A 21,114-nucleotide genomic window follows, 5' to 3' on the forward strand; every position below is an offset into this window, starting at 1 on the left:
CGTGAGGATGGTGATGGAGGTGACAGCAATGATGCAGAACATGTATACGTATACAATACAAGTATATGCTTTGGTATTGACGGTTAAAGAGAGTTTTAAGCCTAGAATGAAAAAATTCAGACCTTTGCTTCCTATCATACCCATGCAGCCGGCTTATCAGGGGCTCATCCAAATCCACCTTAAACAGTAGGAAGTGGGTTCTTACTAGAGACAGCTCATCAAACTCGGGGGCCGGGGGCGGCCCCCCCGTGACCGGGGCGGTGGGTTTGGGGGAGGGGGCAGGCGAGGTGTAGGCATGGTTGAGCGTGTCCCCCTCTTCCATAGTTCGGAAGGCAGCCAGGCCCATGTCATCTCCCTGTATATCATCCAATGTCTCGGTGAGGGCTGCCAGCAGCGCTTCGTTCTCGCTGTCTATTATCTGAAAGGAGCAGGCAGAGAAGAGAGGGGGAGTTAGGCTGGGCAGAGGGAGCAGGGGGATGCTGGGCAGGGGGGCAGGGGGGCTGGCAGTGCCACACCAGCACCCACACTTCCCGGTGACCCCGCGGGGGACCTGGGTGAGCTTCTCCCCAGCGGAGCCCTAGGATGGGATCGGGGGAGAGAGACCCAACTGGAAAAGGAGCACCAGTCTGTCCCCCTGCACCCCCAGCAGGAAAATAACGAATCAGAGCATCTTCTCTCTCCATAGTCGCCTCCACCCCACCATGAGGCAAACAGCAGCTGACAAAGGATCTGTGATTAAAAGGCTCCTTGCCCAAATCTTCCCGACTCCGGGCTGCAAGCTCTCCCCTGGCGCTGGCTATCACAGAGTGGTATCACTGATATCACTGAGTGGGGCTGGGAGCTGCACCCAGCCGGGACGGGATCCCGGGGAGGGGGCAGGCACAGCCCCCGAGAGGCACAGCCGGCCCAAGAGGGCACGGCCGGTTATTTGCAGCTTTCCTGATGGGGAAGGCAAAGAAAATGTGGAGAGCCGTAAGCTCAGCCTAGGGCTGCCCAGTGGACAAGAGGGCACGGCCCCCCCGGGAGGGCACAGGGGAAGCACAGCCCAGGCTGCACCGCTGGCCAGATGCCACAGCTTGCAACAAGCAGTATGGGGTTTTGTTTTCCCTAAAAGCTCCCAAATGCAGGCACCTCCAGCTCGACAGGGGCTCTGAGCCGGCTGCGCCCAGTGCTCTGCGAGGGACCCTATTGACAGAGCACGGCCGCCAGAACGAGATGGGCCTCGTATTACAGCTCTCCTGATCTATTCTTTTCGGCGAACGGCATGATCTGGGGATGCTGACGGGAGATTTGTGAGTGTCCGGGGCTGTGCCGGGGCCGCACTGGGCCAGGCAGGGCCATGGGCTGCTCCTGCCTCCTCCCTGCCCACCACCCTGACCTGCGCCCTCGGGCCCCTCTTTCCATCTGGGCTTCACCTCGGCTGATACAGCCCTCCCAGTGCCCTCCCAGTCCCACACAGCCCCACGAGTCCCCTTCCAGTCTGGAAATATGGTGCAAAAGCCCAGAAGAGGATGCAGAAGCTGAGGAATGGCTGAAGTGAGCCAGGAGTTCCTTGGTTTTGGTACTCCTCCACCATACTCTGAATGTAAACCATGTCCAACAAGAAGCAGGCTATCATCAGCTATAAAATTAACGTGGGGCTAAATTCAGGCTCACAAGGAGGACTGCTGACTGCACACAGCCTCCCGTGTTTCTGTCATCTTGTTTGAAAATTAAATATCTTCTGTTGCATGCCCTAACCTTGCACGCAGTTACTAGAGCAGGCTCCAGGGAAAGGCAGCAGGATGCTCCATTTTTGGCTCCATTTCTTTTCCTCCTGTTATTGGCATGAGACCGCTGTGCATACAAGTTCAGTGGGATACATTTCATCATACTCCGCTGCTCCTAATGGGCCTGTCTTTTGCATTTCTTTTCTGTTTATCTTTTCCCCAGGAAGTTCAGCGGAAAATATGCATCTCGTGATGAAGGTCCCTCAGCTGGACTGGACCATTTTCAAGCACAGCATCAGCATAGCATAAAAGCCAGAGGGTTGTTATTATGGCCAGGTTAGAAAATATTGGGGCTTTTTTTCCCCCCCCCTTGTTTAAATACAAATCCTCCTCCCTCCCAAAATGTCACCCAGAGTTGGTGACTAGTGGGCACCAGTGGGTCGCAACGTCCTTGTCCGAGGGGGTAAGGGCCTGGGTGCTGCTCAGGAGGGCACGGCAACCCCAGCGCCCAAGGACAGGGCACATCCAGGGCATGGCATGAGCTTTGGGAAAGGCAAGCGGGCTGCCCAGCCTGCTCTGCCCCCGGTAGCCTCTGCAGCTCCCTGCCTCCAACCTGCCTGCGCTGTGCTCACAGCCCTGCCCCGGCACCACAGCTCTGCGAGATGCTCAGCTCTTCCACAAGAAGAGGCAAAAACATGCCGAGGGACAAGGAGCAGCCCTGCCAGTGCCGAGAACATCCTCTGCCCTGGCACCGCTTTGTACCGCGTGGTCCCAGGTGCCGGCACTGCGATGGGGCCATCCCAGCACAAAGGGGAGGAGAGAAACCAGCCGCCCTCTGCCAGAGGGACCCCAGCCCCAAACACGGGGAGGATGCCAGAGCTGGAGAGCTGGGGGAAGCGGCTGCTTTCTGCTCCTGGGAAATGAATATACCTGCCCCAAGCCACAGCCCTGAGACCCCCGCGCTGCCGCCCCGGCACACCCTGCCATCCTGGGAATCCAATGGGACGTGCTGTGCACCAGCTGTAATTCCCTTTTAATAATACATCACAGGAGGGCTGGCTCAGCAGCCCTCCTCTGCTCGTCCACCTCCTCATTAGCCTTACTCTGCTTGCTCCATTTATAGCCGGCGCGCAAACTAATGGAGCACTGATCAGCTGGGGAGGAGCTATTAATAGTTGTGTGGGACCCCTCCTTCCTCCCTCCTTCTCCCCATCTCCTGCCCTCCCCCTGCCTCCATCCTCGGGTCCCCTGTGCCCCCTTCCAGGGGGTACCTGGAAGAGCTCGGAGTCGTCGGTGCTGTACTGGCTGGAGTCGGTCTCCGAGTGCTCCCCGCACCACTGCAGCTCGCTGAAGCAGCCGGCCGAGTCGAAGTCGCTGGCATCCAGCTGAGACAAATCAATCTCAGGGAAGTCGGAGTAGAGGTGCTCCTCGCCAGACACCTCGTACTGGGGAGAGAAGAGAAAGGGGGTGAGCCCGTCACCATGCCAGAGGGGCAGGCAGCAACAGGCGGCAGCAACCACCTGCGGAGAAGGCTGGTCTCCCCGCGTGCCGTTGCCTCCGCTCAAGACCATTACTCAGACCCTCTTTTGAATCAGCTTTGGCAAGTGGCTCCAGGAGCAATTACACGGCAGTGGAGAGCACAGAGAGCACCTCTTCACTGCACATCTTGCAAATCAGTTTGCACAGCCTGGCGCTGGCACCGCTGGTTACTGAAAACTGCCCCACAACTGCCACCAAACCCCCCCTCTTGTGTCCCACGCTGTGGCAGCATCTGCATGGGAAGAGCCTCGTCCCCTCCGGCGAGCAGAAGCTCAAAGCACAGCACAGCCACCCAGACTGCAGTAAAGCAGCTGCTGGTGCTCTTAGGGGAAACCGAAGCCATTCCTGCCTTTGGTGCCCTAAGGTGACAACCAGGGTTATCCAGCTGCCCTGGGGATCAGCGATAACAGAGCGAGGCAAGAGACTTGGGCACACATGAGAGAGCAACACACGGGACCAGGCTCCGGTGGGCGGCCTCACGCCCGGTCAGCGTGGCTGCTGCGTACCCCGTCCCCGTCCCTGCCACATGGCACTGAACCTCTGGGGAAGCTGCATGTCCTGCACGTCCTAAGGCACCGCCAAGGCAATACAGACCCTGGGCCCCGCATCGCACACGCAGGATGAGGAAAACGACATGGAAACGAATCGATGTCCAGGTGCACACGGGGTGATGCGAGCTCCAGGAACCGAGCTAAAAATCTCCATTCAACCACAGAAAGCAGCTGGGACCTGCCCGGCTTCTGCCTGGCTCCCAGCTGCTGCCCGGCCACAAAGCTCTGCGGCTGCACCCAGCACCCACGGGAGCGAGGGCTGGCACCGGCATGGCCCTGCCCGCACTGCCGCTCGCTGCCTGCACCGAGCCCTCGGGTCATGCTTGGTTTTGCCCCCAATGCCCAGGTTCAAACGCGGAGGGGAAAGGTCTGGTGCGACTCCTCCCGGTATTGGTTGCCTGGGGGGGAGTTTTCTGGTGATGAGGGAAGCACATTTATTTACAGAGCAAATGGATTTTGGAGCAGGCAAACATCTGAGCACATGAGAGGGGCTGCAGGGGCAGGAGAACACGGCGACCTCGCCTCCTGAAGTGCCCAGGAAGGGTCTCCTCTGACACTCAACGGGAAGGAAAAGGGATTTCAAACTGAGCTGCAGGAATGGAAAAGACAGTGTTCCTCTCTTTCTCTTCTCTTTTAATTGGGATAATCTGGGATTATTGATCGTGTTCCCATAAGCTGAGGAGCCTGTGTGACAGTGCTCCCCACCGAGTTTAGGATACCCTGTGCCACACCAAAGGACGCTCCTGTGCACATCCCCCCCATTTTGCATTTCTCACCTGCTTTCTGCCCCGTTCCCTCCCGGGGTAGCAAGGAAAGGGTGAGCGGTTTGGAGGATGCAGCAAGGGCAGGAGAGAGCGGCTTCACAGCCCGATAGCCAGCCAGTGCCGTGTCCCAGCAGTGGACTGCCGTACCAGCTGTCCCCACGGCCGCAGCAGGGCTGGGGGCTGCGGGGAGCTGCTGATGCTGCCCCAGCCCCGTTGGTGTGGGCAAACCCCACAGGGGGCCGGGGAGCTGCCCCTGTGCTGGGGGGATGCTCTGCCCAGTATCCTCCGTCCGCCCTGCCCTCCATCTCCTCCTCCCTGGAGGGAGGTGTATCAGGTAGATGTCCACGAGTGTGGTGCCGCCAAGTATATCGGGCACAAAAAAACGTCTATGCAACCCTCTGAACGGCTCCGGGATCCGGATACCCCTCATAGGCCCCCAAAGGCTCTTCAAACCTGCCCTGCAAAAACCTTTGCTCCCCAGGTGGTCAGAGCACATGTCAAGGGTCCCCGTCCTCATCACTGCCAGCTCTGGGGGACACAGATGTTACCTTTCCCCCAGCTCTCCTGTCCTCTCTGCTCAGGGGCACCCTGGGCTGCTCTGGGATCAGATATCTTTTGGCCTTTCAGATGTGTCCCTTACCTGCTGTGGCTTGTCCCTGCTTTCCTGCCACCGCTCTTGCGCCTGCTCCAGAAAAAGTCTTGCAACAACTTTGGCTCCCCCTTCTCCCCAAATCTTCCCATGGGAACAGAGGGACAGGCTTTTATTTTTAGAAAAGCCATACATACATACATATACGTGTGTCTCTGTGTGTGTGTGTGCGCGTTCAATTAAAAATAGTAAAGCAGTCAAATTCTCCTGCTCCTTTTGATATGCCACAAGGGAAAAGATCCTGGTGCTGAGATCACAAGGAGCAGCTGACACCAGTGCTCGGGACGTCTTTTGATCAACTCCACAGATGTGACATGTCCCCATTGGCAACAGGGCTGGGTAAAAATAAACTCCTGCAATCCAATGCTGCTGAGCTGCCCTCCCTGGGCACCCCAGAGGCAGGAGTGCCCCGGCACTGCCACGCTGCGTGCACCCGTCCCGAGGCAGTCGTTGGTAGCAGATGCTCCCAGGTTCCTGGCTAACACAGGTCAGGAGTGCCCAAAAACTCAGCTCTGCCTGCGTCGGTCCCCCTCCTCCTCGGAAAAAGCGGGGAGAGCCTTTGCTCAGCATGGCTGCCCACACCGGCACCTGGCAGGGCATCCCAGCGCGAAGCTGCGGCTCTAGCCAGCCCCCTCTGCTAGAAAGGGTCATCTAACCGGCCCAGCCACCGAGGACTTGAATCTCTGGAGGGAATCCATCACTCCGAGCACTGCTAACCCAGCACCGAGTGCTGAGAGCAGAGCCCCTCTGGGCTGGCTGCAGGGGTGGGGAAGGACCCAGCCCCCGGCCCGGGCAGGGGGTGGCAGTGATGGGGAGGCTGCCTGTGGGCACTGGACCTCATCTGCTCTGACTTTCCCTTTTCCCACCCTTTGCATTTCCTGCTGCCTTGGGAGAGGAGTGAACTTTTGTTCTAATTTTACTTGGGAGTTTGTAGGAAGATCAGCCATGGGTTCTTGGTGTGCAGCCAGCAAACACCCATGGAGACATGCTCAAAAATTCAGAGGCATCCTCCAGCCCAGACACCTGGCCCGTGCGCGCTGCAGCGTGGCTGCAACCAGAAAGCTGCCGGCGGCTCGTTGCAACTTGTCTGATGAATCCCTGCTCTGGGGGAGAGGGATGCCCAGGCAGCTATGCACGTGCCCCCGTGCCACAGACCTACATCCTCTGGGGGAGCAGGAGCCCGAGCCTGGGCATCCCCCCGGCAGTAGGAGCACTCCGCAGCAGCACCGCGCGGGCAGCAGCACCTGAAAGCCAAAGCTAAAAGGTGGAGGGCGTTTGGGAGAACAGCCTCCATTCAGAGATGTCCTCCTCGGCTTTCTTTAAAGCATGAACCAACTCTGACCTCAGCCCTAGCAGAAACGCAATCACAATTACAGGACGAAGAGGCAGCTGATACTCGCTTGCGTGTTGCAAGGAGCTTTGCCTCTGCAGAGGCTTTGCTTGCTGGGAGGACAGAGCATTAACGTTTTTATTCATTTACTGCTGAGCTCAGACAGCCCTTCCCTGCTGTGAGGGGCTTATAACTTCAATCATGGGAGCAGGGGTTGCCCCGGGAGGCCGGCAGAGACCCTCGCACTGAGGGTTTGTGCTCGTTTCATGCCCCTGCCGAGGCTGGCCGGATCCAGCAGCAGCCGTGCTGTGCGTGCCAGGGACAGCCTGGAGAGCAGGAGGGCTCTGCGCCCGCCACGGCTGCACCGCCCCGCTGCCAGCCCCACCGACCACGTCCACCACGGCGGAGCCGGCAATAGCAAGAAAGCGCAAGGGACAGTCTCCAAACTGGCAGTCAAGGACGTCCAGAGGTCACCTCGCCAACTCGCCTGTCCCGGGGAGGCTCGGCTGCACCTAAACGTTTCCAGACAAGTACCAGCGGGGCCTCTCCCTAAGCACTGCGGGTGAGGAGGGACCGGCTCCTCCCCAGCCTGCGCTATGCCTTCTCCTGGAAACCCAAGGCGAGCAAATCAGACTGAGAGCTGCTGCTGGCTCCTTGGTTAGCATCCCTTTGTCTCCTGGGGCTGCGAATGGAAGAGCTCCCAGGTGCTCTGGGGACTGCACCCACCTGCTGCTTCGACTCCCCGTCTCTTTGCAAAGCCCCCGATCTTTGCCCTTCCCGGGGCAGTGGCAAGGCGGAGTGGGACAAGGAGCTGGCATGGGGGTTAGCTCCATCTCCCTATCTGATCGTGAGGGTGGCTGATGTGGGCAACCATCTCTAGCGTCCCCAGCAGCTCTGGCATGTGTCCTGGGCTGGACCTGCAGCAGAGTGAGGGCAGCCACTGGCTGGAGCCACATCCAAGGATGCCCCATTGGGCACAGCTCAGTGCTGGCTCCCAACGTCGTGGGGACGGCGGGTGGGACATTTCCCCTTTCAGGTCTTTCTCTTGCTTTGGAGCAGCGTTAACTCTGGTGCGGGAGCATCTGAGGTCTTATCTCTGCAGAGACATGAGGTTCCTCTCCAAGCCCAGCTTTAATTCAAATATTGGATTAACGAGACAGGAAATGTTTTCCTCTTTTTCAGAGTCAGCTTGGGCTCCTCAGACTAAACCCGCCTGGTCAGCGGGGCTGGAGAGGCCGGCTGGGGCCGGGCTGCTGGCTCCCAGGGGCAGCTGTACCCAGCGAGCCCAGCAAGAACAGACCTTGGCTCCACGTGTGTGCAGCCAGCTTGCCCGGGGAGCAGGCAGCGCACGGCCCTCCTGCCTGCCAGCCTGAAAACAGGCACCTGCCACCCGGCGTTCAGCAGCCTTCAGGCAAATGCTGTTGCTTTCGGGTTTTGCCTTCCCTGCGGCAAGCCTGGGAAAGCAGCAAAGGGGCGATGCCGCCTCCAGACACCGTCTTGGAGGAACCGCAGCCCTGCTGCCAGGCAATAGCAACCTAAACTAGGGCAAGCAAGAGAGCTCAGCTGGCCGTTGCCTGCGGTGCTTAACTGGCTCAGACGGGCTGGGGACGGGGCAGTGACCATGACAAAGAGACCTGCAGGTCCTCTCCTCTGTCACACCCCCAACAACAGCACCAGTAGAAATCTCCCTTATCTGCAAAACCCCTGGCTCCAGCCCCTTGAAGTTGTGGCCAAGTATTTTGCAGCGAGGCTCCGAGCGCGCCGGGCGACGGCACACGCGTTGTGCTCATGCTTAGTGAGGCTGCAAAAGTTTCAGCTTCTGAAGTCTGCCGGCGCGAAAGCGCTGCTGGACGGGCGCAGCGCCTTCACGGGAACTTAATCCTGTTTAAGCCTGGGAGGCCAGATTTGCATTGCCGCCTGCATACAGGGCCCCAGGATGCTTTGCAATTGCCTTGTTGCTCACATGCCACTTTGCTGTATGGAAAAAAGGAAGGAAAGCAGCAGCTCCTCGGAGGGGCTGAAGGAACCAGACAGAAGCAGGCAGCCCATCTCCTCGCCGAGGAGCCGAAGTGGTGACTCAGCCCCGCACAGAGCCTCCTCCCTTCCCACAGCCGAGTGCCTCCCAAAGCATTAAGGGATAAATATACATCCACAGGCGCTGGAGACAGAGCCCCAAATTAGCCAGTAGCATTTAGGCTGAGACCCAAACCAGCAGAAGGTGAGAAATGCCGAGAACATGAAGTGATGGCTCCTGCCAGCCCTCCCTCGGCGGCACGGGCAGCGCCGGCTCCCGGTGCCCGCGTTCGCAGCCGGCCGGGGAGTTTCCCCCTCCTCACCCTCACCCCAGGCTTGTCTCTAAAAAGGAAAGAAAATTCTTGGGCAGGGGTTTTGGAGAGAGCCATCCGGGCTTATCAGGGAAATCTGTAATTACAGACTGCTTGAAACCGGGATTACAGCCACGCAGGGAGACGGGCACCCTGCAGCTGTTTCACTGGGACGAACTCTTCCCCAGGCAGGCGGCAGCGGGCTGGCTGGTGCAGCGGTGGGCACAGCCGCCCGCCCCGCTAGCTGCTGCAGGCAGGTGGGAACCCCACCCAGGCAGGCAGGGACAGGCACCTGCAGACCCCCAGCACCCTCCCGGGCCGCCCCAGCACCAGAGTGGGGAGGCGATGGGTGCACGAAGCCACCGCGACCCATGCTGGGGCCAAACCCAGCCCCATCTGCCCCTGGGGTGCACCCTGCTGTCCCTGTGGCTCCCAGGGGATGCGGTCCCCAGGCGGTCAGGCCACCAGCACCCTGGGGGGGCGAAGCTGGGTGCTGCCAGCCCCTTATCATCCCCAAGGACATGCCAGCTCCCTTCCAGCCCTCCCGGCCCAGAGGGATCCGCATGGGGTGGGCAGCCCCCCTCCAATACCAGGGAGGAGGGCAGAGGTGGGGATGGAGGAGAGAGCTATAAATAAGTGTAAATACAGCAAGGAGGCACCTGGCCAGAGCTGTGAAGGTCACCGGAGCGTGTGCCAGCAGATAAGCAACCCCCCTCCCCACTGGCATTTGACAAAATGTCACTGTGAATGAGGGAGAGGTGGTGTCGGGTTGTGCCTTGGCCCAGCCACCCCTCGCCACCCCCCGATATTTATAGCCTGAGAGCCCCAAAGCGGAGGGCGAGCGGTCCCTCCTTGGGAGGCAGCGAAGGCAGAGGGGACCCTGCCTGCAAACACACCGACGTGACACGGCGGAGGGAGGCACGAGGAGTGCCGAGGCAGGGCTGCGCAGCAGCAAGCTGCTGCTCCCTCATCCAGCTCCCCAGTTTTGGGGGAAAAGGAGCACAGGAATCTCCCAGGCTCCCAGGTCGGCACAGAGGTGTGCAACACCTCGCCGTCCTGCTAGGAGCAGGGCATTTCACCCTCTGCGCTCTGTTGATTTTTAATTTTGTTTAATTTCTACTAATCTGTTTTAACGATTCAGCCCAGCCAGCAAGAGGAAAAACCAGCACAAGCATTTAAAGCCTGGACAAAATAAATAGCAGGTTGATCCTTTCTTCCACTTGAGCTGCTCAAAACCAACTGCTGCTTGTCCGCATTGCCGCGGCACGTGGGAGCCAGCGCGGCAGTGCCGGGCCCCACACCGGACGCCCTGCACCGGCGCACGTGGAGCAGCCGCCCTCCCGTGAAGTGCAGAGCAGGCAGGGGTGCAGGCAGCACCAGGTACCCGGCCCAGCAGCACCAGCAGCACAAGGGGTGCTCAGTGCCAGGCTCTGAGCCCAAGTGAACACGGTCTCGCTCGCTGACTTTTGTCTTACATTAGAAGGGTGTAATTAAGATCAACCATGAGATGCCAGTAATAGGAAATATTAAACATTAACTGCAAACAATAAACACGAACTTGCCAGGATATCTTTGATATGGAAGAAAGATGGAAGAAATTGCACTAAACTATCCCTGAGTCACAGGATAGAAAAAAGGAGCCTGAGATACTGGTAATAATGCCCTGAATAAACAACGCTCTGCTAGAACACTTTAAACAAAGGTGTGTCAGGTTTAGGAAGAAGGGCAGCAGCAAAGTATATCACAGGTTACAGAACTGCATGTTCATACTATACTCGGCAGCCGTTTATTTGAGCTCCAAATTACAGAGTCCACTTTATTTCTGCCTGAGCTCCGGGACGGGCCAGCACAGGGTTGCAGGACCCGCCGGTGCTGCGGCAGAGCCGGGGAGACCCCGCACAGCCCCAGCCGCCCTGCACAGAGCCCGAAGCACCTCCCCACTGCCGTCATCCTCCGGCACCGCTGCCGCTGGGCAGCACCACCAAGCACCAGGCAAGGGCAGAAAAGGAGAACCGATGGTTGTTTTGCCCCGTGAAAGGAGAGGGGACAGCAGGTAGATGCAGCGGTGAACGGGCCTTTCCCAAAGAGGGACGCTCCTCTCTCAACACCGGCTAATGGAAACAGCACCTGCCGACTGTGGCTGCTGCCAAGCGCTGTGCCGCGCCGGCTGCTGCCGCTGCCACGTCCCTGGGATACGGTCTGCCAGGCAGAGGGCTGTCTGAGCAGTACCAGCGCGCTGGGGCACACACAGCATGCTGATAACAGTGTCTCCCATTGCAAGAGAAGTGTGACAGCTTTATTCTGCGCCCCTCAAGCCAAACAGCAGCACCCCATGCCACCCCTGCCAGCAGCCAGCCCACCACCCACTGACCCCGGCACAGCAGAGAGCAGCACCCACAAATATGCACGTGCCAGCGGCTCTCGCCAGCCTTGCCCCAGTCACCGAGGGGTGCTGCTGCAAGCAGCGGAGCTGGAACTGCTCGATGACATCAGCCAGGCAGGGCACGGGCCTGGTGGTGTTTTCTAAGAAATTCCTTGTTATCTGCCCCAAAACTAAACAGGACCAACAGACAGCAACCGGCGTGTGCTGAGCCGGGTACAAAAGCACAGTGGGAATTGAAATGCCCAGGAGGTCTCCAGCCCTGCCATGCGATCCCCTGGCCGTGGGGAGAGAGGCACGGGCAGGAGCTCCAGCACGACGCTCGCCTCCTCGCCGCAGCATTTCTCCAGCGAGGCAGCACAGCCTGCGTGGGGAAAGGATGGAGCAAGAGGTGGCACAAGCCCTGCAACCTCGAGAGGCTCCGCACAGAAGGTGCCCGGTGGGACAGGGAGCAGTGGGGGCCGTGGCTGAGGGCAGTGGGGGCATCAAGACCCCGAAACGCTCAGGACTGCTTCCACTCGCAGACCCACAGCTGGGGTGGCAGGAAACGCTGTGGCCCCACGGCTCCCCCCAAGGCTGGGGAGCCCCGGGAGCGGGGGAGCCCCCGAACTCCAGCCAGGCTGGCAGCACAGAGAGCCAGGCTGTGCCATGGGAGGGGGCAAGCGCCTGACTCACCGAGGAGCTGACTATTAGCCAGCTCTGCCGATCACAAAAATTCCCCATGATGGCAACTCCCTCCTTTTGAAAGGAAAACATGAGGGGGCGATTATTTTCAGACCTTCCTCTTCTGATGTCCTGGCGCCAGCAGCCACATGACGGCTGTGGGCAGAGGGACGCCAGCGAGGAGGCTCCCCTGGGGTCAGGGTGGCTGCAGGAGCCGGAGGAGGAGCAGCCCTGCCCCTGCCCTGCTCCAGCCACCAGCCCCTTTGGAGGTTTGGTCACCAGCTCACGGGCTGATGGGGCTCCATGAGGCCCTTTCTGTCCAGCGGATATTGCAAACATCCTCCTGTGGCACAGCCCTTCCCAGCTAGCACCAGTTCAGCTCCGTGGGCACTGTTCACCCTGGCACCGGCAGCTCTTCACCCCTCTCATCTGGCTGCATGAGCAAATCCCTGCCAGGAGGCAGTGAGCAACTGTCCCTCCAGCTCCCCACACTGCGAGTGAGGTTGAACCTGCAGCAGCACAAGGAGGAAAGCAGAGCCGCTGCCTGCAGGGAGCGTGGTAGACATCACCGTGTCATGCCACGTCGGGTTTCCGCTCCAGCTCCAGAGCTGCCCAGGCTGCCCAGGCGAGCCCAACCTCAGCCGTGCTCCCTACCCACAGCCACAGCCTCCGGATCTTCCATGGTGTTGTGCTTGGAAAGCTCCCCTTGGCTTTGCCAGGAGCCACAACTGCAGCCTGTGGTCCTGGGAATCCCTGAACTACTCCCGGGGACTGCCACAGGCAACGTGGGGAAGCCAGGAGGCTTTCGGGGTCCACAGGCAGGTGGCAGGGAGCGAGCGTGCCGGCGGGGCGGGCTCTCGGTTGCACCGGAGCCACTCGCCCTGCGGTGCTGCCAGCTCTGGGGTTGCCGCCTTGAGGCTGTGAAATGACAGGGGAGGGAAGGCCAGCTTGGGGTGAACTATCATTACTGAAATATCCTCCTCCCCTGGCTCAGGACACCAAACACAGGGCTTTCTGGGTGGCAGCTAGCGGGAGACAGCGGCTCGGCACGCAGCCTGGCTCTGCCGCGCTCGGCGGGGGAGGCTGTAATTCCCGGCACATTCTGGCGCTCCGTGTCAGCAGCTCTGCGGCCGTGAAACGGGAGCTGAGGTTAAAGCCAGCCCTAATCCTGCCCCTTTACATACACGTGTGAAAAGCCGGTGAAGAGAACCTGCTGCCTGCCGGACACCACAGCCCGGTGTTATCCCTCTGCAGCTCTGTGGCCATCATCTGCAGGATGCTCTTCACCTCCCCGAGCCGCAGGCACCTTTTTGCACCTCGGCGTTGCTCCCGCGCAGAGCAGGGACTGCCCGGGCAGCCTGTCCCCCGCTGGGAGCGTTCCCAGTCCCTTCTGCCAGGGAGGTGGCAGGCAGGGGAGGGAGGAAAGCATCTCTCCCGCCTGCCTGCCTGCGGGTTTTGTACCAAAAGGCCTCCCCGCCTCCCCTGCCACAGAAGACGACGCGGTGCCCTGCACTGTTCTGTGCTGTCCGCGCTGCCAGCAGCGTCTTAGCGCTAATTAGGACGAGGCGGGAAATGGGGAAGGTTCAAGCTGGGGTTAAGAAGGCGCAAGGAGGATCTTCCCGCATTAGCCTGACCTCCCAGCGGGTCCAGCCCCGACGCTCTGTTGCCACAGGCACGCTCCAGTACGCGCCGTGGTGCCGGGCGTCAGGGCACCATCACCAAACCCGACCCACTGTGACCCTCAACGGACCCTTTCTCCTGCCAGACACTGGCTGTGCTGACCCTCCTGCCGGGGGGGCTTTGGGGAGCCCCCCGCTGTGCCCAGCTCCCACGTGAAAAATGAAGTTTTCAGCTGGAGGCGCGAGGCCCCAAAGGATGAAAACCACCGTGGAAAGGGCAAAACAGCTCGGATCTGTCAATACCCTCGTGCCAGGCCTGTCCACACGTGCCCGGGCCCATATCCTGCTGGGGGTGGAAGCGCCAGGCGGGCGCTGCCGGCCACCCCTCGCTGCCTCCCCCTGCTGCAGGGGAACGGGCAGCGCTGCCCGCGCCGGCTCCCGCCTGCTGCCCTGCACGAGGCCCTGGCACCCCATGGTGTGGCCTGCTGCCCGCACCTCGCTGCTCCCCATCACCAGGGCACCCTGCGAGAGCAAGGAGAGGGGTCCCCCCTCCCTTGAATCGGGGGCCCCCTGCTCTCCCGCCTCCTGCTAGGCCCATCAGCCGGGCGCTGCAGTCTCCCTGATTAAATTGCCACCCATTTTCTGCACAGCGCCTGGAGGTGGCCTGGCCGGAGGAGATGCATCACCACCCGGCGTGGTCACCGCTTGGCTCCGCTCCGGCACAGCTCTGCCTGCGCTCCCCGGGAAAGCCGGCACGAGGAGAACGGGGGTGCCTGGGCACCGGTGGGCAGGCACAGCGTGGGTGCTGCTGCATCTTGGGCTCTCCCAGGCAGGACTGTGCCAGCCCCAGCACCCCAAAAATGCAGAGCCAGCACAGCCACATCACCCCTTCGGTGACTGAAACCACCTATAAAAGTGGTGGCAAAGGGGGATGCCAAGGAGCTGGGTATTTTCCAGGTGGGCATCATCAGTGCTAGGAAATCACCGGTATTAACTGCTCAACAGTATTGATACTATTCCAGTTATCACAGTGGGGAAACTGAGGCACGGGAAGGTGAAATGAGAGCAGGTTACAGCAGGTCCCGTGACCACGAGCTATGTACACGGCTCACAAGGTGGATGGCGGAGGTGTGATCCCTGCGCAGCACCTCTGGGGCTGCCGTGCAGGCGCTGCCAGCGCCCGCTGCACTTTCACTAGCACAACCTGTTTGGCCTGGGGATTTCCCAGTGCTACACCAACCGGCACAAGGCTTTGCCGTGCCTGGGTCGGCACCGGAGCACTGCTGGTGTCCCCAGGAAGCAGCGGGTGTCCCAGCCAGGCCACCTGCCCCCGGGGACCTGGGGTTGGGGCTCTGTCCCTGCTTTTTGGCTCTGCAGGGAGTATTTCTGGGAGCCACAGCCTGGAGCCGGCGCTGCCAACCCGGCTGCTCCTCCAAGCTTTCCCCGGCATCGGGACCAGGCGCTCCCGTTTCCCCCGCCCCACAAACAACTGACTCACCCCGGAAAGAAACTGCTCCGAGATCTCCAGATAGACAAATCCCTCCAAGGGCAAAACGCTCCTTCAGGAGCACATGCAAACCCGGGCGATCCCCCACATGCACAAAGCTTCACACTATTCCAAATTCCCCCCTGCGAGGGACCACACCTTTCCCCTCCCCAAAACCCCAGCCTGACAGGCTCCAGCGGGGCGTGCGGGAGCTGCACGCCCAGGTGGGGTCTGGCCGCTCCCCAAGTGGGGTCTAGCTCGGGGCTGTGACCCCTCTTTCCTTCCCCCCAAACCAGCGGGGGTGAAGCCCACAAACATGACTTCCTATGCTTAAACCAGACCCTCTTACCCGCTCCGTGTCTTGCACCAGCTTCCTCACAATCCTGCCCTGAGCTTGGCTGCTCCCAAGCCTTGTCCCCCCCCTATTTTTGACCCCAGCTAATCCAGAGATCGACCTAAAGCCAGAGACCTCGGGCAGGCTGGCTTGAAATCCAGATTTGAAATCTGGATCCAACAGTGCCCAGGAACTGGCCTGACCCTGCATCCACCTCAGGGTCGGGAGCATCAGAACTGAGGGTCCCCTCTGGGGGGTGGGAGGCCACCTCTGCCCTGGCAGCACCATGTCCCAGATGGGCCCAGATCCCCACACAGGGCTTGGTGTGCCACCTTCGTACACTTTAAATGGTCCCAGTGCCTGGCAGCGGCTCCCCAGTCATGTAAGCCGCCGCCTCTGTGCTTCGCTTTTATCCCGTCCATCTCCCCGCTCCACGGCGGCCATCCGTCTCTCTCGGCTGCCTTTTCTCCCCGTGTCGGGGGCTGCGGGGTGGGACTGCAGCCAGGTGTCCTTGGGCAGAGCCTCCAATGTCGCCTTGGAGGGGAGCACCACGGCTCCAGCTGGGCAGCGGCAGCGAGGCAGGGCAGCGAGCCCCCCGGCCGTGCTCATGCACGGCACTGGCAGGAGAGCCCTGCCCGGTCCACCCACGCTGAGCCCACAGGTGAAGCTGGCTTCACACCTTCCTGCTGCTGCGGGAGGGGAACGAGCCACCCCTGCACCTCCAAGCCCCGGGCAGCGCAGGCACGGCACACCGCAAGCAAACCCCTCGGCCTCTCCATCCAGCGCTCCGCTGCGAGCGCGGTTTCCAGCCGTGGGCGACCGGGTGGAGCCGCGCGTCCCCAGACCCGGCTGGGCCGTGCTTGGTTATGCAAACCGCAACGGGAGCTGTTTCAACTAGTTGGACTGCTGCCTGGCAGTCAGGTGCCTTCCTCCTCCTCCTCCCAAAACAGCTGCCAGTCCCCCGCGGGCAGCTGCCTCTGTCCCCACGCTGAACACGCCATGCCTGCCGCCAGCAAGGGGCTTTCCCTCCCTGGGGTGCCCCGGGAGGTGGGGGCAGGCATGGGGGCTCGCCGTCCCCCGGCACGGCACGCTGTTATCCCCCAGCGCAGCTGTGAACCAGCCCCGTCAGCAGGTTTCACAGTCCTTGAGGTGTCCTCAAGTGTCCCGGTACTGCCGAAGCACACTGTGCACGACGGGCAACCAGAGGAAAGGTTGTCCGTGAGCAGCTCGTACCGACACGACACCCATCGTGCCTGTCTGGGAGCAGGGAGCCGTGCAAGCCCCAGGGTGCAGCGGAGGTGGGGAAGGGGCTGTTTGCCCCATTGCTAGAGAGTTTTGCCCAGCACTGTGGACGTGCTGAGATTTCCCACCCTGCCTGCATCCTTGGTGGGATGCAGGAACCCAAGGAAACTGCTCCCTGCGACCTGCTGCGATCAAAATTTGGAGGGGTGAGGGGAAAAAACAGTCAAGGTGCTGTGAGCCACAAAGGAGGCCTCTGGCAGAGCTGGTCACCATGTCTGTCACCGCCTGGCTCAGCCACACTCACGCCTCATGGCAATGGCTCAGTGTTTGGCTTTGCCTGGAGAAACTCTCCCCCGGCTAGGAGGGGAGAGGAGCCAGTGCGTGGAGAGCATCTGCTCCAAACAGCCTCCGACACGTTGCAAAACGGGGGAAAAACCCCGGATCCGAGCACCAGGCATCCTCATGCAAACCTCATCCTTCCCAAGCCAGTACCACCCTCACACTCTGGGAGGGCAGGAAACCCGCAGCTCGGCTCTGCGCAGGGCTTTTCCTCCTTTGCACAACGCTTCGGCCTCTCCTTAAATTTCAACATGGATTGCCAGGAACTTCGTATGCCGCCGATTGAGTCAGCGGGGGCCCAGCAGCCCTGGCTCTGGCAGGGAAATGTTCCCTAACCACCCCCAGCTGCTCCCAGCAGCTCCAGCGGCACAGCCGGGGCAGCCGGGCTGCTGCCGGTGCTTTAGGCACTGCATGGATTAGCAGCTCCACGGGGTGACAGCTGATGCAGTGCTGAAATGCGGGATGAAGTCGGATGAAGCCAGCTGCCCGCCTGCACCAGGGCTGCGGGGCTCCCGCCACGGACGGTGTCCGACCCAGGGAGCCCAGGTGGGAATGCAGAGAGGGAGAAGTGCTGCAGAGCCAGCCTTTGTACCGCTCCTTGGAAAAGGGAGAGGAATCAGTCAGCCCCGCACACGGAGAAGAGAGACGCCGGCCTGGCTGCACCAACGGCAGTGCTGGGAGCAGAGCTGACACCAGGCTGGGGTGGCACAAGAGATGGTTCCATCCCTGCAACATGTTTCTTTACTACAAACTTCTGTGCAACAAAATAAGGCCTTTGCCAAACCAAACGGGCCCTGAGCCAGCTCCTTCCGAGGCTCCCTAGGATGTTCCGCTCTACCCATCTCTCGGCGGGTGCCAAGCTCTTGTCGCGGGTGTCAGTTTTTCTGTTTGGGGTGTTTTTCCAGCTGGTGCTGGATGTCCTTGACGAGCCCCTCCACAAAGGTGGCATCAAGCTGGAGAAGCAGGGAAACCTGCCTGCACTGAATAGTAAAACCCGCTGGCAACGCTGTGACGCTTCTCCAGACGCTGCATCTAAATATAGACTCCTCATTTATTACCCTGCCGGCTGCTGGATTTGGTGCAAGAGGAGCCGGGGGGCTGCACTGACGCTCCCCCTTGCCCGCAGCCGGGGATTGCCCATACACATCCAGTGCAGAAGCTGACATTGGCTTAAACAGGATGCAAAGCATAAAATAGACCGTGAGCCTTCTCCCTGGGTGTCTCCTGAGAAATGGGGCTGGTTTGCTGGTGAAATGCTGAGGATCTGAATCCCCCACTCTGCATACCGGAGGGGTTTAGAGATGCGTTGGCACGAGCAGGTCCTGCTGGGGTGGGAAGGGATTCCCCCTGCTCCTGGCGAGGGCAGCCGCGGTACACAGGCCACCCAGTGAAGGATGCTAGCCAAGAGCACGGCTTTCCTGTTCCTTCCCTGCTGATGAAACACAGGCATGCTTCCTTGCCCAGAACAGCCACGGATGCAGCGCTCGACCCCGCTGTGATCACTGTCTCCCTGGGGTGAGAGTTTCTGCCAAACACTCAGATCACACCAGGATTTGCCCCTCTGTTGCACACAGAGGGAAGGAGACATGCCCCAAAATTTGCTGGGGACCTCCATGACGCCTTGCCAAGGTTTTTTCCTGAGAGATCTGCTTCACCGATGGGAAATGCGGTGCTGGGGGGGAAGGGGTCGATGCTCGGGGCAGGGCAGGCAGGGGGGGATGGAGACTGCATCCTGCATGCCCGAGATAGCGCAAAATCCCACCAGGCTCAGCTCTGGGACATGGTATGAAGGCAGCTGCCACGGGGCCAAGGCACAGGCAGGAACAAGAGGGGTGAAGCCCGGGATGCTGTAAAACACTGCTGGCTGCCGCCCACACTCACACGCGGCTGCGAGCTGCCATGCTGCGGCACCGTTCCTGAGAGCTGACCCCACACTGCCCCGCGCAGCCTCCCCACCCCGGGCCAAGCTGCGTGGCCCCTTCGCCTGAGCTCCCGCAGGGGAGTATTTGAGGGGGTGGGACTGGGTGGGACCCTAAAGCTGCTCCTGCTAAAACCCCAGGACTGACCCAGCCCACGACCCCGTCAGAGCCATCCCAGGAGAGGCAGGGCTGGTGTGAGCTGCCCGCAAGCCTCCTGCCTGGGCAGAGCAAGCTCCCAGGACCTTTCCCACTGCCCTCTGGTGGGACATCGGAGCAGGGGCCCCGTGCAAGAGGCAGGAGGGGCAAGGAGCCATGTTCCAGTGGGTGCCATCAAGCCCCAGGCTGTGTGTTTGCTGCCTCCATCACTGCATCTGAGAAAAATGGGTAAAAAAAAGGGGATGCACTGCAAGTCAGCCCCTACCCCCGCATGTCTGGGAAGCCAGGCTGGGACGAGGCGCTGCTGGCTGCTCACAGCAGCCATCCCCCCCGCTCTTGGCGCTGAGTCCCATTGAGACAGGGCCAAGCAGGACGGGAACTCCAGGCATCCTGCCTCCTGCCGCCGGCGCTCCCGGCTGGCCGGTTCACGCTGGGACACCTGCTCCCCGGGTGGCCAGGGTGCCCCGCTGCCAGCACTGCCAGCCTCGGCCACGGCTCCTGCCCCACGGCCGCAGCACCAGCCAAAGCAAACAGCCCTCCGGCTCCCCAGCCCACCCGGCCTTTCCCCCACAGCCACCCCACTGGCCAAGCGGGAGGCTGGGAAGTGGCGGGAGGGAAGGCGTTAACCCATTAATCATCCCTGCTGGAGAGCAGCTGGACCCAGGGCCCATGGCACCCACAGGATCGCCAGTCCTGCACCCCACACACCCCAGTATTGGGACGACCCAAGGGTCTCACAGAGTGGCGGGGGTCTGCTGGGGGCTGCCTCATCCCACTGGCAGCCAGGCCAGCAGCGTACGCTCCTCTGGGTGAATCGGATCACGTGGTGGTAGCAGCAAAGGCAGCCATGGTGCCCGCTGTGCCTGTGCCACCGCTCACATGGGGACCAGGAAGCTGCCGCACAGCACTCCCGCCCATCGCACACCTTCCCACTGCACACCCGCCCATCGCACACCCTCCCATGCACACCCGCCCATCGCACACCCTCCCATGCACACCCGCCCATCGCACACCCTCCCGCAGCATGCCTACCCATTGCACACCCGCCCATTGCACACGCTCCTGCCGCACACACCCCCATCACGGGCATGGGGAGGGTGCGATGCAGGCACCCCGAGCATCCCCGGGCAGGGGCAGAGGTGACTCCCCCTGCTCCTGAGCATCTCAGCTGCTGGCTGGAAGCTGAGCTGGGCGGCTGCAGAAACAGCCCGAGGCCCCCAGACACAAGGGATGCTCACACCCCAGGCTGCCGTCCCCATGCGGGGACAGGCAGGACAAGGCGTGGGGCTCATGCAGGGCAGCGGAAAAAGCCACCCTCCGACTGACGGGTCCTCGGCCCCCAGGGAGTGTCCCCGCTGCCGTGGGGGCTGCAGTGAGACTGTCGCTGCCAGTGGCCCACAGGGACCCGCAGCAGCATGGCAGGGAGGGAGCTGGGGCTCTGCAAGCCCACGGGAGTCCCGTGCCCACGAACATCCCTCAGCCCAACCCTGGATACAATGGGATGCTCCCAAATCTTGAAATTCCCATTCAGTCCCCACTTGGGGACCAGAGATGAGGGACACGTTTTGACCCTTTCCCCCCAAATCTCACCATCTTCCAACCAATCTTCATGTTTTTGGAACGTGGGGAAACCTGAAGCAGTCCAAGCCTCACTGCATCCCCGTGCTTGGGGTGAGCTGGCCAGTCCCATGCTACGTTCCTCAGCCAGACCTTCTTTTGGGAGAATGTCTGGGCTCACGAGGCAAGAGCACATCAGAGACCTCCCTGTGCCTTTGGGGCTGCTCCCCCTTCTCCCCTCGTTTCCTGCTCAGGGACCATCCTATGCACAAAGACTTACAGCAATGCAAAAAAACCCCAAACGTGATCGCTGGATGACCTCCTCCTCCCTGTGCTGACATCTGCTGCAGCAGCAGAGAGGAGACACACGGACGCCCTGCTTCTGCCTCCCCCCTCGGCCCCAGAGGCCTTTCCCCTGCTTTCCCCAGGCTCATGGGGGGCATAAACCCTTGGGCAGTAGCTGGTATTTGGGTAACAGGCCACGGAGCACTGGGGATGCAGAGCCAGGAGCATGCGCTGCTGTTGTCCTGATGGACAGAGAGCCGCCGCCGCA

The 21,114-nt window shown here is 61.0% G+C and overlaps 1 protein-coding gene across 1 annotated transcript in view; it reads right to left on the reverse strand.

Annotated features, from left to right (window-relative positions):
* Positions 1-21,114, reverse strand: part of PPARGC1B (PPARG coactivator 1 beta) — a 57,452-nt gene that overhangs the window by 18,420 nt on the left and 17,918 nt on the right. The window contains 2 exon segments of the mRNA XM_075164184.1: positions 206-418; positions 2,981-3,154. Coding sequence (XP_075020285.1) covers positions 206-418; positions 2,981-3,154 — 387 coding nt within the window.

Source organism: Calonectris borealis, chromosome 15 (genome assembly GCF_964195595.1).
Source record: "Calonectris borealis chromosome 15, bCalBor7.hap1.2, whole genome shotgun sequence".
Taxonomy (NCBI): domain Eukaryota; kingdom Metazoa; phylum Chordata; class Aves; order Procellariiformes; family Procellariidae; genus Calonectris; species Calonectris borealis.